At 43.2% G+C, this 16,277-nt stretch overlaps 1 protein-coding gene across 1 annotated transcript in view; it reads right to left on the bottom strand.

The window, feature by feature from the left end:
- The window catches only part of ADAM12 (ADAM metallopeptidase domain 12), a 171,186-nt gene that overhangs the window by 139,548 nt on the left and 15,361 nt on the right, over positions 1-16,277 (bottom strand). Inside the window, 1 exon segment of the mRNA XM_019291242.3 lies at positions 15,234-15,355. Coding sequence (XP_019146787.3) covers positions 15,234-15,355 — 122 coding nt within the window.

Below are 16,277 nucleotides of genomic sequence, written 5' to 3'. Positions count from 1 at the left end.
ATGAAGCAGAAAGAACGGTCTCCATTTTGCATCAGATCATGGAAAATGTGGCTTAGGGGGCCTCAGAGGCTCCTGCCCCATGTCAGGATCAACTACACCACTCTCATTAGCAGCTCTTTCTCTGGCTGTTCTGAAACTCCAGTGCACTCAGAGACCTTTAAGCCTCCCTTCCTCATGATATACATGTAAATACATCCATTTCTCATTATCTTTATTACTGAGCTCTTCCTCGCTGCCTTGTAGGGCCATTCTTCTCGTCCCTGCTAGACAGGAGCATCTCTAACAGTGACACTCAAACTAATTACTGCCTCTTGTTTTCCTGCAGCCATTTACACCCTGCAGGATCCATCACGTCCCTGCTCAGCCTCCTCCTCTTCACGATGACAGTCCCAGGTCCTTGCTCCTCACCACAGCCATGGTTTCTCCAGCATTCCTGGCTCTCCTTCCCGTGTTCTCCTGGGTGAGTTATCTCTCTCATTTATTTTAATGACTGTTTCCCTTCCCAGTAATTATTCAAGGAGGAGCTATTATGAAACACCTCCAGTCCCCCCAGGGCTGAGTCTCCTGCGAGATCCAATGCCTCATGTCTGATCCTCAGCCTCCCACCTGCGCTCCCGAGTCCTCCAACTCCCACGGTATTAATCAGAGAACCTTGGAATACTTAAGTTGGAAAAGACCCTTATGATCATGGAATCATTTAGGGTGGAAAAGACTTCTCAGATCACGGAGTCCAACCCTTAATCCAGCACTTCCAAGGCCACCACTGCCCCATGTCCCCAAGTGCCACATCCACACAGCTTTTAAATCCCTCCTGGGATGGTGATTCCACCAATTCCCAAGGAATGAACAAGTTGCACCCCATTGTTGCTGCTGAACCATTCAACACTGCTCTTTGATTTTCCAGACAGCAAGAAGTCCAACTTTTCACTGAGATATGCACCTGAACTACTGAATTACCACTCCTTTACAAAAAAAAAAGGCTTAATGCTTAATGCTGCACTCGTTACATATTTAAATCACATTCAACTGCATGAGTGAATAAAACTTTGCTGTTATAAATAACATATTGTTGACATATTGCACCAGACTGCTGGTTTTTGTACTCCCAAGCCATATATTTTGGCAGAATAAAAAGAGAAAGGCTCCTGGAAAGGTTCAGGAGTGTCCCTATAAATAGGGAATGGTCCCCAGATAGGACTGCCACTGTTGTATCCCAAAGGGTCAGCAGGGCTTTGAAGCACAGGAGCCAGGCACTGGAAGGTTTAAAAGTATTTCCAGCATTTTTGGAAATTTTCCTCCTGGCTCACCAACATATAAATAGAGAAGGGCTCTGCAGGGGTTCCCCCCACTGCACTGATTTCCGAAGGTGATGAGGGAAGGAGCTTTTTAGGGCCATATCCCAGCCTAAATGAGAAGTCTTGATCACCAGAAGACCGAAGAATTTCAGAGAGAAACTTGGACAACTCCTCAAGGGGAACAAGAAAATAACATCTGAGGATTGCATAAACTGGTTACACTCAGGGAAAGAATTAGGAAGAGCAAAGATGCCCTGTGTGCACTCACCCTGAGGGATGCCTGAGCTGAGGGATGCTGCATTACTCCCCTCAGACAACAGACACTTGTTTTTACACTGCACACGTTTTTAAATAAACCTAAATTTCAAGATGCATTTGATAAAGGAGTTATAGCAGCTGCTCCCCCCAAACAACTCCATCAAAATTCACAGATAAGAACACCTCGAACACACAAACTTTCCTGAGGCTAAATACGAGTTATTTCCTCTCCCTGCAGCAAGGCTGTGACGGTGACATTGCATCAATAAAGAGCTCCCTAAAATTGAAGGAGCAAATTTGTACATTCCGAGGGATGCAGAGGAATGATTTTGTGGCATAAGTAACGACAGCAATAAATTGCTAAGACTTTATTTTATGCTGAATAAATTTCTCACCAGCTCAGGCGCCAGCCAGCACACCAAAAGGACAGAGCATGAAAACAGCTTCATTGTTGTTCATGAGGAACTTTTCAAACTCTCGTTGCTCTGGCAAGGAAATATTTGTATATAATATAAAAATATAGAAGGCAAACCCATAAAATGACACGGTGGCTGCTGAAAAAAACCAAGCACTTCCTGATATTTCCAAATAATTTGGCTGGAGTGTGATGGCCAATGTCAGAATTCCAACTGGGCTTGAGGAATATACCTTGGTAAGACACAGCTTTGTGTTACCAGGGTTGTATTGATTTTTCTTTCACTGAGAAAGAGAAAGATTTTGCTGGGAAAACAAGCCAACATTGCCTTTGAAGCCTTCAAACAAAGACTGGACTCTTTGTCTAAATTGTTTAGTAAATAAGGCTGTGAAGAATTCTCAAATGCTATTTTGTTGCACAGAAATATCAAAGTCTCCCTTTGTGGCCTGCCTCAAAATAATAGAAGTATAGGAAATATTGTACACAATAATGGAGAGCTCCACAAGACACTTGTTTCATCCACATCAGCCAAAATATCTGCAGCAGCTGATCCCTGTGCAATCTGAAGCTGGGTGGTGATGGCACAGATAATATCCACACTTGGAATAGTCTTTATTTCTTTTACATTATGCTCTTTTTTTTCCCCCAGTGCCTTGCCCCAAAATTAGAACAGCTCCATCTCCATATATGAAGCTGATGGCATTGGTGAGTCCATCACGAGGACTCACACTGATAAACCCTCTGCTCCTAAATGGAACTCCTCCCTAATAACCTGTCCTGGAAAAGCAGAGCACTGATAAGAGTTTCACTCCATGCTGTGCATCTTCCCTCTCCACTGCTTGAGTTTATGATTTGATTTCAATGCCAGATCTTGCTGTAGCCTTATTCAGCTGCTTTTTCCTCACAGAGTGTTGCAAAAAACCTTCAAAACATGGTTTGAGAGCTGAATCTTGAGATAAGGTTGGAAACAGAGCAGCTGTATAGGTATAGATATAGATCTCAGTATGTATAGAGATGTATATAGATATATATGCACATATATTGATATATATAGATATTGATATACACACTACGTTGATATAAATGCTGGAAAATTCAGCAGTGTGGTTCTTTCTACAAAAGAAATTACTCCAGTCCAGCTCTCATTGTCTCCATCTCACACAGATTCAGGGAAATTGCTAAACACTAATTCCGTGAAGGCTCTGAAATTAGAGCTGATTTCGATTCTACACCTCGAGATTCCTTTTTAAATTAGCTAATAGAAGATGTGTGAAAGTGGGATAATATTGATAAATGCAATTTTCAAAATAAATCAGTGCTTGGTGATCAAATTGCACGGTTGAAAGATGTAAAAATGTACATGTAAAAGAGAGGTATATAATAGACCAAAATAGTAATAATCAAAATATTTCTTAAAGTGTTTTCATGTCCCTGTTGATCTCTATCAAAGAAAGGTGACTGTCTAAACTTGGACTGAATTATAGGCTGATCATATGCTATAAAAATCTCATTTAATGTTCTTCACAATATTTACAAGATGTTTGCAACAGTGACAATCCTCATGCTCAGCATTGCAAACACTCCTCCTCTTTAATTCCTTGGGACCTAAAATCTTGAAAATATCTGTTCCCTTGTTCCATCAACACATATGGGATTTTTCTACACGTGCAAGACATCCCTCTTTCCCCCAGTTTCCTAAAGGTTGCACAGGCAGAGCAGGAACACAAGGAACACTTTTAGTCGGAAAAGGCCATTACAAAAATCAAATTGATGCCCCATTGCCTGGGTTAAACTTTATTCCCATTTTATAGACAGGAAGGGGCAGGACAATAAAATGGGAGATGTTCAACTGCACAAAGCAAATAATTCAGGTTTCCATCTTAAAAATCCCAACTGTTCCCATCTATATCCTAAATTTGCCCTTGTGACATGCAGTGTTCCCAGGCTCCTGACTCTGGGTCTCCCTGGAGCAGCATTTTCCTTTCCTTTCTCTCTCCTCTGGAGCTCCTGGGAAAGATCCTCTTTGGTCTGGAGGCCTCCCACAGATCACATTTTAAACCAATCCAGCCCTTTTTTCCCTTTATAATCAAAACCCCATAGCAGTTGGCAATTCCGCACTGAGCTTGTAAGGAAAAAGAGAGTCAAATATTTTGAAATATCTTTTTGTTTCAGTTGAAGCCTTTTACAACCAGAAATTAAGTAATAAATAGAAACTCAATAAAGCATGAAATGTAGTACTTTATGTTTAACTGTGGGCATTGAAATTGATTTTAATTCCTCTCTGCAGGGTGTGCTTTGGGGCTTTGGTTGGGGTTTTTACAGATGCCGCTCACTCATTCACAGGGATTTACACCCCTCAATAGCTCCTCCACTAAAAACATGACATCTCTTGGCAATAAAAGGTTAAAATTCACTTTGCCCTCTGACTATAACAGAAATACCTTTGCAAGCTAATGACTGTAGCAGGCTGCTCTGTTCCTGAATAAACATTTTAGGGATTTCCTGAGGTGTTGTTTTGTTTTGTCATTTCTTATTATTTTCTTTTCCCCATCTTTTTAATTGAGGGAAACGAATTTGGAGGGCACATCCAGCTTAGATGGTATTTCAGTCAAAAATATGTATAGGTTGTCTTTCTATACACTTTTCAAACTGAAAAAAAAATACATTTACACAGCTTCTGGATATTCATTTTATAGAAAAAAAAAATCTTTAAAGCTTCTCCAACTCATCTCCTTCTGCCAGCTTTCCTGGCCAACTCTTTCTTAGTAATGCCAATAAATGCCAAAAAAAGTCTGGTTTCAACAATGTTTCTGTCTGTTGAAACCAGGAGAGAGGCAGTTTCTGTTGGATACACTCGTTTTCGGGATCCCACTCTTTCTCCAGGAGGGAGTGGGCAATGCTAACACAGGAATAGGCTCGGAGTTGCTTTGAGGACAGAATCCCACAGTTCCTCTTGTTGACTTTTCCTGCAGCAGATCCATGTCCAGAACCTCCCCTCTCCTTTGCAAGAGGCAGGTTCGGCCTGTGCCAGGGCAAGGGCCCTTTTTTGGGGCAGGGAGGCTCTTGGCTGTCCCGATTCTCACATCTTTTGTCTCCCTGCCCCTTGCCAGCAGCTGGAGCAGCTCTCCCTCAGCAGCATTTCTGTCCCAGGACAAGCTGTACCTCACAGGGAAACATCGAGGCACAGAGGAGGGAATGGGTGAAGCTAAAGTAAAGAATGGAAGACACCAGAGTGGGATTACGTCCAGGATCGCTGCCTGGAGAAGTCTGCCATGCCCAGCACTCACAGTGCCAGAAAATAACACCCACCAAAAATCAGCAAAAGCTGGGCAACTCAGAGAAGATCTGATCCTCCCCTCTCCTCCCCAGGCAGCAGCTTTGTCTAGAAATCTTTGCTCCTGTGGCTGTTTCGGTGGTCTCAGGTAATACATAAAATTCTTCTAAACATTACCATTATTTATAGGCTTCACTTCAAAAACACAGTGCAAAAAAATGCTGCCACTCAGAAGGCAGAGGCAGAGTTGTGGCTGCCCCATTCCTAGAAGTGTTCAAGGCCAGGTTGGAGCAGCCTGGGACAGTGGAAGGTGTCCCTGCCCGTGGCAGGGGGTGGAATGGGATGGGTTTTAAGATCCCTTCCAACCCAAACCATTCTGTGATTCCAGGAATCACTCCAGACTGTGATGACTGGCTGGGAAGGGCTTGGCAGGTTCACCCCAAAAAGACCATTTTTATGCAGGGAATGCTCCTCAGAGGATGTGGTCGGGGGAGAGAGAAGGAACAAACAAGGAGATGAACCCTGCCAAGGAACCACCCAGCTGGAGGAGAGGGCCAGAAGAGGAAGGAGGAACAAGGTCACGCAGCAGAAGCAAAATAAAGTTGATCCTAAGGCAGGAGACATGGCAAGGGCAGAGGAACGAGGGCAGGACTGAAGAGCTCTTCGTTTCCTGAGCGTGACTGCAGCTTCAGAGGAAACAACACATTCACATCCTGGAACCTGGGCAGAGCATGAAAGGGCAGGGACAGAGCTGGGGATCTAAACAGAGCCTGACACATCCTGGCGTGACACAGGAGGGGCAGGAGCCCTCCCTGGCTCCAGTGGCTGTTCAGAGCCACCACGTGTGTGTTTAACTGCTCTGTCAGGGAGGGCAACCACACCTCAGAGCCACCAGTGCCACCAGCAGAGTCATGGTGACGCTGGGCAGAAACAGCCCCAGCACATCCTTGATCAGGAAACACTGCAGGCTCTGGCAGCACACCCAATATTCCATGGAAATGCATCTCACAGCAATTTCATCCCCAGCCTCTCCAAGCTCCATCACCCCACCATCTCTGTGAGGCTGGGAATTGCAATATTCAGCTCCCAAAGCCCCATTTTGCTTTAGAACTGTGTCCTTGAGGAAAGGCACCACGCAAGAGGGACACGCAATTTCCACGAGATGAAAATGGAACACAAACTTGCTGCTGCAATATCAAAATGACACAGATAATTTTTGCCTCATCTACACAAGCTTTTTGAAAGCAGCTGGCAGAGTTTTTTGGCAGTAATTTTATTTCTAGAAAAATACCAACACCTTGAAAGCCTTTTATTGTCAAGATATTCCTGCTGCATTTTAAAAAGCTTTATTATCAGTCCTAATTATTTTTTTATCAGGCTTTAAACTGCATATAACCTCTATGACTCCTCATTACAATTCTGAAAAATGAGAAATATTCCTATAGAAGAGGCGAATCAACTGGGGCTTGAGTAAATCACATTGAAATAGATTTATAATTCAACAACAAAGGCACTGGGCTTGTTAGCTGTAGGACTCAAAGGATTGACCAGCTAAATTTACTTCTTCACCCCTAAAATATACACTGAGAACTCAATTTACTGTGGCTTTCTGAAATAAGGGTCTTCATCACAAAATATGTCAGCAGCTCATGTTTTCCCCTTCTCAGAGGATTTCAGTCCTTGGAAAAGGCCCAAGTTTTGCTGCTGTTACAAGTCCACAAAGGAATCCTTACAGGAGCTGCACATTCCAGGTACCAGGGGCATTTGGTGGGACAGAACCTGCTCTAGTCTAGGGTTCAGTCTGACCCAAAGCACTCACAATAGGAACTGAGAACAAGGGAGATTCTCCTCCTGCTGTAAAAAAAACCCCAAAGAAACCAAAAAAAGATCACATGCTCAGAGCTGGAAAGCAAAGCATTATTTTAATCCAAGCCTGAAATTCATACCTTACACTCGCAAGATCTGTTGCAAGAGACGTGAAATAGCCAAGTATAAGCTAAATTAATTCAATATGAAAATGCCTCAGTACAAGCACTTTACAAACCCAGCATAAGGCAGGAACTTAGGTTTAGGTTTTAATCCCACATTAAAGGGTCACTAACATGAACTGTATCATTAAGACCAAAATATTTTTTCCCCCATTTTATTGCAGAAAGCACGATCCTTTTGTTTGTGGGGTTTTTTTGAAATGCCAGCCTGAAAACTCAAGTAAAAGTGGATTGCTTGAGCCCCATCAGCTCCTGGAGGATTGCTGGAGCTCAGATCTGAGACACTACCTCATAGCTGGTGGGTCACAACCAAACCCTCTGCAGAGCCCCTCCACACGAGGGCTGCTACTGGGAGGCAGAGCTCAGCACCATTATATCACTGGTGATCTCCCCTGGCCAAGTATGACAGAATTCCTCCAGCAGCTCAGCGTGATACGAGCTCATGAACGGGAATTTCACCCTCTTGAAGGCTACAAAACCCCATGGAGAGCAGGAGGTGTCTGGTGGATTGTTCCTACAAGGCTCTCCATTTTCTGTTCATTGAAACACCCCTCACTTCCCATAATACCTGAGCAGAAACTCTCACACAAAGCTTTACAAACTGTATCACTTAAGCTAAAAATGAAATGGTCTCTTTTCTGGGATGAATCCCAGTTGCTTAACACTTCCCAGTATGCCCAAGCGACTCAGGCAGGAAATGAATCCTCGTGTATCTAGCTGGAACCAGGGCACTGATTCAGTGCAGACAGAGAAAAGAATTTTCCCCACTCAATCACCAACACAAAGTTTTTATTGGTGGTCCCAGCTCCAGGAATTTCTCAGCCCCGGAGCTGCTGTGTGAGCTCCAGCAAGCCCCGGGAACCAGGATACACCTACCAACGTTTCTAAAAAATATCATGAATTCAATTATCAGATTCATCAATTGGTTAAACGAGCTTGGATGGGAGGAAGGGAACATGTTTTCCTCCTCTTGGATGAGGTAAGGTGAGAGGGGTGGCTTTGAGCTGCTTTGGCTCACTGGGACACAGGAATTCCCCTGGCTGCCAGAGGAGGTGCCACGCTCCCTTCCCTGGTTGTGTCCATGCAAAACTTCTGCTGCTTCCAAATTAAACAAACACAGAAGAGTTATTAACTAATAGAGCATATTTGCACTAATTACTCCTCAGAGTGGCCCTACAAGGCAGGAGTATGGTTATAAGGAAAAGCAAGAGAAATATCAGATTGTTTACCAGGCTATTAAATTAATGACTTCCAGGTTATTAATTAAAGGCTCAAGGAGAGGATCTCCCAGGGAAGGTTGTGGAGGATTAGTGCTGTTCCTCTGCCTGTGCCAAGCTGCATTCCCAGCTGATGACACAGCCGATGCAGAGAGCACAGCTCTGCCTCTTATAGTCGATGCTCATGAGTCATAAAAAATATGGAGAGCTCTATAAATTCTGGTTATGCCTCTCCCTCTCAAGATATGTAAAACAACCATGTAAAAGAGCAATGAAAGCTGTCCTCTCAGCCTTCAAAGCCTTGTTTAAGCAGCACTGTATGATTCCCCTTAATACAATTGTCTGGAAGTCTAAACTTTGGTAATTATTTCAAATGAAAAGGAACAGCAGGAGGCTCAGTTGAGGGGAATATAAACAATTATCACTTGCACGAAGGCTATGCCAGTTATGAAATAAACTTGAATGGGTTTGCTCTTGAAAACACTGAGCTCTAAATTAATTATCTGACATAGTGAGCCCCTCAGCTGTGCATCAAACCCTGTGTGAGTCACGCAGGAGGGGCAGCAAAGAGGGGAAATGGGACCAGCACAGAGACCTTGCCTGGGAGGGTGGGGAGGCCCTGGCACAGGGTGCCCAGAGCAGCTGGGGCTGCCCCTGGATCCCTGGCAGTGCCCAAGGCCAGGCTGGACGCTGGGGCTTGGAGTAGCCTGGGACAGTGGGAGGTGTCCCTGCCCATGGCAGGGGCTGGAATGGAATGAGCTTTAAGGTCCTTTCCAGCCCAAACCATTCCAGAACTCTGTCAGTCTGATGATCTGGTTATACTGGGGCCTTTCTACTGATGCTCCAATAAGTTCCTAATAAAACTGAAACTGGTGTGGAGACCAAAACTCTGGATAAGACACTGGCTATGACTGCCTTTTCCCCTTCTGCCAGTTTGCAGTGATGCGAGAACAAAGACAGGATCAAACGGGTAAGGCCCACTCCTGCTTGGCAGCTCCCAAAGTGTTCTTGGATCTCCAGCACTATTACAGCGGCTTTTTAACGAATTTAAAGTTATCTCCTTTTCCTGACAATGGTATTTTGTCTCAGTGGCAAAAAAACAAAAAAAATCCCTATGTCAGTAGGTTTTTAGTTAGGGCCTTACAGTGAAGGCATGAAAAAAAAAATGCAAAAAGGTGAAAAGCATCAGTGTAACAGCCAATAGATGTGATAAATCTGGAGAATCATAAGGATAACCAACAACTGTCAGAGCTGATGATACTTTTATAGATAGCAGAGAATTTCACGCTGAGATTCATGTAATCAGTGCCCAGAATTCCACACCAATAATCAAGATTCTGATGGTTGCTCCTCAACACAATCCATGGCACAATACTTAGCAATGGGGCAGGCAGGGATGCAAAAGCTGCTTCTTCAGGAGCAAAGGGAGATGCAATGCATGCTGAGCAGCAGGAAATGGTAATCCTCTGCCACTTCACATGCACAATCTTAGAGCTGTGACAAGTGTACACTTAAAAACCAGAAGAAATATGGTCTAAATATATATTTTATAGCTGGCTTTCATCTTTATCTTCGCATTTCATTGCTGGAGTTTATATTCAAAGCATAACATAACACCAGGAAAGAAAAAAAGAGTGTTGCTACAAGAAAAGGAACTCTGCCTTCTCATCTTTCTTTCTCCCTTTTTTTAAAACCCTTCTTTAAGATTTCAATTTGCAACCCTGATTTATTCCAGCCCAGGCAAAGGAAGGAAACGGATTCACACGAACTCAGAACCTGGCCTTGGAAACTTCAGCTTGGCAAAGCAGTGTTACTGTTCCCTGAATCTGTTGCCCTCTCCCCAACAGGGAGAAGAATTTCTGATTTATTTTGATTTAGAAGTCACTGGTGTTGGAGTAGAAATATCCTGCAGGTCTTGCCATGCTCTCTGCCCACCGTGGGCACCTTTCTTTTCCTCTGCTTGTCTCGAACTCCAACACAACCCCAATCTCTTGGGGTGTGGGAAGCCACAGAACAAGAGGTCTCATTGTCTGAAAGGTGGGGGAGAGGTGGATTTTCCAACCTATTTTTATATATTGGGGTCAGTGACAGTATTTTAAAAGGGTCCTATGAGGCTCACAGTGATCCAGGTGGATTAAGGGTCTAACCCAGTGACAGGCAGATTGTGTGCAGCTAATTCACTTAATTATTTAAAACAAGTCACACAGTAACATTTGCTCATTGATTCACACACCTCCCAGATTTAACATCAAAAATCAGATTCACTGCATTGTTCCGAAGCAACCTGGGCTGGCAACTTGCAAACTTAAATCAAGTTCAAGCATTTCAGGGTTTCTAGCTTCTCATATGGTTTTTGAGGAACCACACTCAGCTCCAGATTGCAGGCCCTCAAATACTTGCCCCGGTTCAGCTGCTTTCCCATTTATTTTTATGAATGGCAGCTGTATCCTGACAGGAGCACACACAGGTTAATATTGCACTGGGGCAGATAAAGAGATCAGAAAATAAAGAAGATCCATAAGTATCAAAACATGTAAAATATCCCCCACTAAGGAAAGCTGCACCTAACTTGCTCATGGGCTATTAGAAAATCGAGAGGATTACATCTTTCAAAGCACTTGGTCCTGGTTATCTTTGAGTCCTTACAGGTGCCAGCAATGGCATTACAGGTCCTGCACAGCCAAGACTGGAGAAAACCACACACCTGAGTGACTGGTGCCTCACCCTGAGCTCTCTGTGCTTACCTGCATAACTGATCTCATCAAATCCTCACAAAATACTTCCCATTTCTCAGGAACTTCATGCATTTTACAATCTGGACCCAACTCTGGGTACAAAGCCAGCTCCACTAATCAGTGTGTCCCTCTGGGAACAGGGTGATGCCACACTGGGATCGCCCCCTGCATTCCAGCTTTTCCATGCCTGCCCTGCCAGGCAGCATTTCCCCACTGTGATGACCTTTCAAGCGTAGAAATGGAGCCAAAAACCCCTTAATGCCCATGTGAAACATTTCCTGCCTGGCTCTTGTCTCTCCACGACAAGGGATGTGCTCCGGGCTCTGGAATAACACCACTGATATTACCTGACCCAGAGCTCCTGTGCTGCAGGGATCTGGCACACACCAAGCCCTCTGTGGCCCTAACAGGGTGTGAGGATAAAAGCTGAAGCCAAACAGATGGTCTTCTAAAAATCTTCCCTAAAGTGTTCTGTGTACTAAAACATCACTTACCCAAACTCTCATCAAACTTGGCTTGATTTGCGAATCTCGAGCCAAGTTGGGAAGAAAAATATTCAGCTGGAAATATGGGGGGGGGGGGGGGGGGAAGAGGCTTTGTGCTGCACTTTAATATAAAATGAAACAATTTCCTTCAAACCTTAGAAATATTTAAGAAAAATAGAGCCCAACCCTCGTGTGTTTAAACCAAGCACTGAGGTGGGGGGTGGAAATCAACACAGAAAGCAAAGTGCTGAGCAAATGAAAAAAGAGAAGTGGAAGGACAACTGGAGCTCTAATGTATAATGACCTATCAACACATGCTGTAATGCACACAAAATTTCAGGGAAGGAGGAAATCACATCTGCAGGGAATATGGGCAGCTATTGTTTGAAGCACAGGGTGATGTTGCACAACCCTTTGCGGGCCTGATCCCGCTGCCACACGACCACAAATGCAGCATTTTCTCCTCAGCAGCCCTGAGCAGCAACAACTGGACACTCAAAATAGCAGCCACTAATTTCAGCAGCCTGCTCAGGATGAGCAGCTGAATATTATATCCAGTTAATAAAAGAATTTAACTAGGTACCAGTAAAATATTCTCACTGAAAATGATACAGTTTCTGAATCGAAAAAAAAAAGATGCCAGGAGAGATGTTAACAACCCCAACTAAAGGAACAGCATCACACAGTTGTAAAAACATTCAGGTATTTCCATAGTAGCTTCTCTTAAGTATCCATATTTTATTTTTTATATGTTCTTCCCTAACCAGGATGCTGATAGGACAAGAGGAAAAAGCCCCAAGCTGGGCTCAGGTTGGCTATCAGGAAAAATTTCTTCACTGAGTGGGTAAGAATTGGATCAGGCTTCCCCAGGGCAGTGTTAGAGTCACCATCCCTGGAAGTGTTCAAGAAATGACTGGACGTGGCACTGGGTGCTGTGATTTAATTGATATGGTGGTGTCCAGAGGTTGGACTCAATGACCTTGGGGGTATTTTCCAGCCTAAAGGATTCCATGATTCTATAAAAAGTGTTGGCATCAGCACAGGCATCTTTTAAACAGGAAAAAAGCAGCAACATTTCTGAAATGACGCCACCGGGAAATCCTGGTCTTGGTCTTCTAGAGCTGGAGTTGGAGAAGGGGAAGAGAAAAACTGATCTGCCCAGTAAATGATTGGTTCTCTCCAGACACAAACCAGTTAACTTGCACTTAGGGAACCTCAAATTCTTTAAGTATAATTTAATTACAGGTCTAAATTTAAAATTGGGGTCTGCCTCCGATTAACTTGAACTTTCCTTGGAAGCACCTAAATCATGAGCTGTCCTTGAAAAAGCACATCCCAAGTGTTTTCAAGTAGAATCTGGTTAGAGCTAAGCAATCTTTCTTATTTTTTCCTCAGTAAATGGAATTTTCTCGCTGCTGCTGAGCAGTTCTGTGTGTTTGTGCCATCAGACAGCGTGAATTATCTCAGATATTTTGCTCCTGCTCTGCACAGTGTACGGCATAGTCGGCCCTCAATGAGAAAGTCATTAGCTTAATAATCATTCCTGACAGATTCCAAGTGAGAGATTCCAACAGACACTGCAGTGGGGTAAATAAAGGGACAGTTTTATCTCCAAGATGGGAGAGAAAGCTGCACTAAGTGATGAGTGTGCTTTCCCAGGGACTAATTGTTAGGCAGGAGTATTTACAGTTAAAGGATTGGGGAACGGGGCCATCATTGCCAGGCAATTATCTGTACGCAAATAACTTTAATCCCTTGGCATTTTTATAGCCACTCCATTATTTATTTTACCATCTATTCTATTGCAATACCATTCCCCTGTTACAAGTACGTACTTTTTTTTAACTTCATATACGATTAAAATAAAACAGAGGAACACTTTGAAACGAGTTGAAGAACAATAGATCCTATTTAGCCATCAAACACAGCAGTATTTAACTTTTGTGCTTTTGATCAATATTTATGTGACAAGCTATTCATTACTCTTCTCCTCTAGCAGCGAAGCCGTTGTTCTTCCCACAGCCTGATGTGCACTTCTGTCTATTTAATTTATAAATTTCGATGGAGAAGTAGTATCCAAAGGAGGGGGGGGAAGTGCTGATACAGCACGTGGATCTTTCTACCAAGCCACAAATCTTTTCTAGGGTTCATCTTAAACTGAAAGTAATTCTGGGAAACAAATTAACGATATAAATCACATTATCATTACTCACAGAAAGATACTCGGTTGTAACTCTCTCAGAGAGTTCCAGTGAGTAGCTAAAAGGCCTCTCTCTATATGGAGAATGCCTGTTTCTAATTAAATGATCTAAAAATAGAGTTGCACATACATCTAGGACCAAGCCATCTGTGTTATCTCTCCAAGATAAGCCATTCTACACCCACTCTGATATCCCTTTCATCACCACACAGATTCAGAACTGGGACTGGCCCTTCTTTCCTATTTAGGAAAGGGACAAAGGAAAAGCAAGAAAAATTTTAATCCAGACAAGCTTATTTTGAAAGTCAGAGCCCTTGTTTTGAAATATCTTTTCACACCTACTTGTGTCAATCAGCAATGTGATCCAAAGCCATGTCCTGCAAGCAGTGGCAGTAGTCAAGCAGGATTTCTCCACGAAACACTTTCCCAATCCAGCAAGGAAAGCTGTTTCTAATTGGCTCTCTGGGCTTTTTTGCATTGTTTTTGTGCAGTGGTTTTTGCTTGGGTTTTATCCTCCTCCCCCCCTCTTTTTTTTTAAACTATTTAGAAACTTTACTTTTTTCCCTCCTCATTCACATAATCCAAAGAACAATATAAAAAGTGAGGTGGAATCAAACTGGACCTGAGTTAAAAGGTTGGGTAAGAGACTGCCACGGTATCTTTGGTGATAATAAACAACAAGCTGTCTCCACACTTCAAGAAGGAGACAAAAACCAGCCTTTTCTCCTAAAAGCAGCTTCCTATAGTGTTCACAAATGTCTGAGGGGAAAAAAGGAGGAAAGCTTATCAGGGCCTGTCAAGAGGGGGAAACAATCTCTGCTTACTCAGAGCCAGTGGCAGATTCTTCCCTTGTTAGGCAAAGGGAAAAGCAGAGTGTGAAGGGAGAATCACCCCTCATTCCCAATCCAGCACAGGAGATGGAATTTGGGGGTCTCCCATGGGATAATTAAGTCCAGATAATGCCTCAGGCTGCAGCCAGCACAGCAATATTATTTCCACTGGTCCTTAAAGTTCTTGCTGTCCGACTGTATTTACTCAAACAAACCTTTGTTGTGCTTGCCCCTCCCTCAGTTGTTTTTTGCTGTTGCATGATAGAATCTCAAGCAATGAAATTATTATTATTTCACTTTAAACTTTCATTTCCGCCATCAGAAAGAAGAATGCACCTCTGCAGGAAAAAGGTATTCATTTCAACCAAAGACCTTATCCATTTCTTAAATTAAATAAGCAACAATTTTAAGTATCTGGCAACAACAACATAAAAACACTCCTATAACCCATAGGAGGAAAGTGCATTGAATTCTCCCTACAGCCTTTAAATTGTTACACACCTCAGAATAAAAGAGTAGGAAAAATGAGGACTAACCTTTGAATAAATGCCATTTACTGGTCTCCACTGTTCTCCATTCAAAAGGAAGGGAATTGTTATCTCATAATCTTTGGACTGGTCCTTTGACATCTGCAGCCTCAGGGACTCCACATTCTCACCTAAGGACAGGGAGAAGCATTTCAGGTTAGCTGGGAAGAGCATCTGACAAGGTGACCCTTGTTATTTAAGGGACTTGGCAGCATATTTGAAAAGGAAATAACTCAGGAAAAGGATTAAACATTAAACCACTGTGGGCTGCTAATGTCAGTGTCCAAACCTACACAAATTTCAGAGAGGGCTGGGGCTCAGGGAGGAAGGTTGGAGGGGGATTAGATGGCAGCAGCAGAAGACAAAGACTGCACATTAAGAGATATCAGGATGCAAGGATATCACCACGGAGGATGCACATTCTCATTCCTGCGGAAAAAAAAAAGGCCTGGAAGAGAATACAAACCCTCACTGAGGTAACAGTCTACTCCTACACAGGCAGATGACTTCAATTCATACCACCAGGTCAAAAAGCTGTTTGCATGCAGCATTTATCAAGCATTTTTCCTCTCCCTGAACATATTAATGGCATTGTGTCTGTCAAGGCAGAGCCCTGAAACCAATATCACAGGACAAGAGCTGGAGAAACAATTGAGAATAAATCAAAGAGAAGATAGGGATGGCCTCCATGTGCCACAGGACAGCCAAAACACTGGTGGGGTTTGCCACACTCTCTGTGCTCACCTAATGCTCTCTGAGGATCAAGAGTTACATTCTGAGCAGAATTACCCCCATTTATTCACTGTTAGAATTAACTTTAAAAACATCTGTGCTGTCATTATGGTTAAGCCAACGTGAGCAGAAGAGAAGTCTGGTATTTTCCAACATTCTTTTAAAAAGATGACACCTTGTCTAAAACACACCAAAAAAAACCCCTCACAAGAGAAAAAGATGAAATATATTGGAGAGAAGAAAGTTGTTTGTTATACAGAGTTCTTACACCCCTGTAATGCAGCCCAGGTGACAGAGGGCTGGGAGGACATGGTGTCAGTC

This window comes from Corvus cornix, chromosome 6, assembly GCF_000738735.6.
Source record: "Corvus cornix cornix isolate S_Up_H32 chromosome 6, ASM73873v5, whole genome shotgun sequence".
Classification (NCBI taxonomy): Eukaryota; Metazoa; Chordata; class Aves; order Passeriformes; family Corvidae; genus Corvus; species Corvus cornix.
This window is presented reverse-complemented; position numbering and strand designations above follow the sequence as displayed.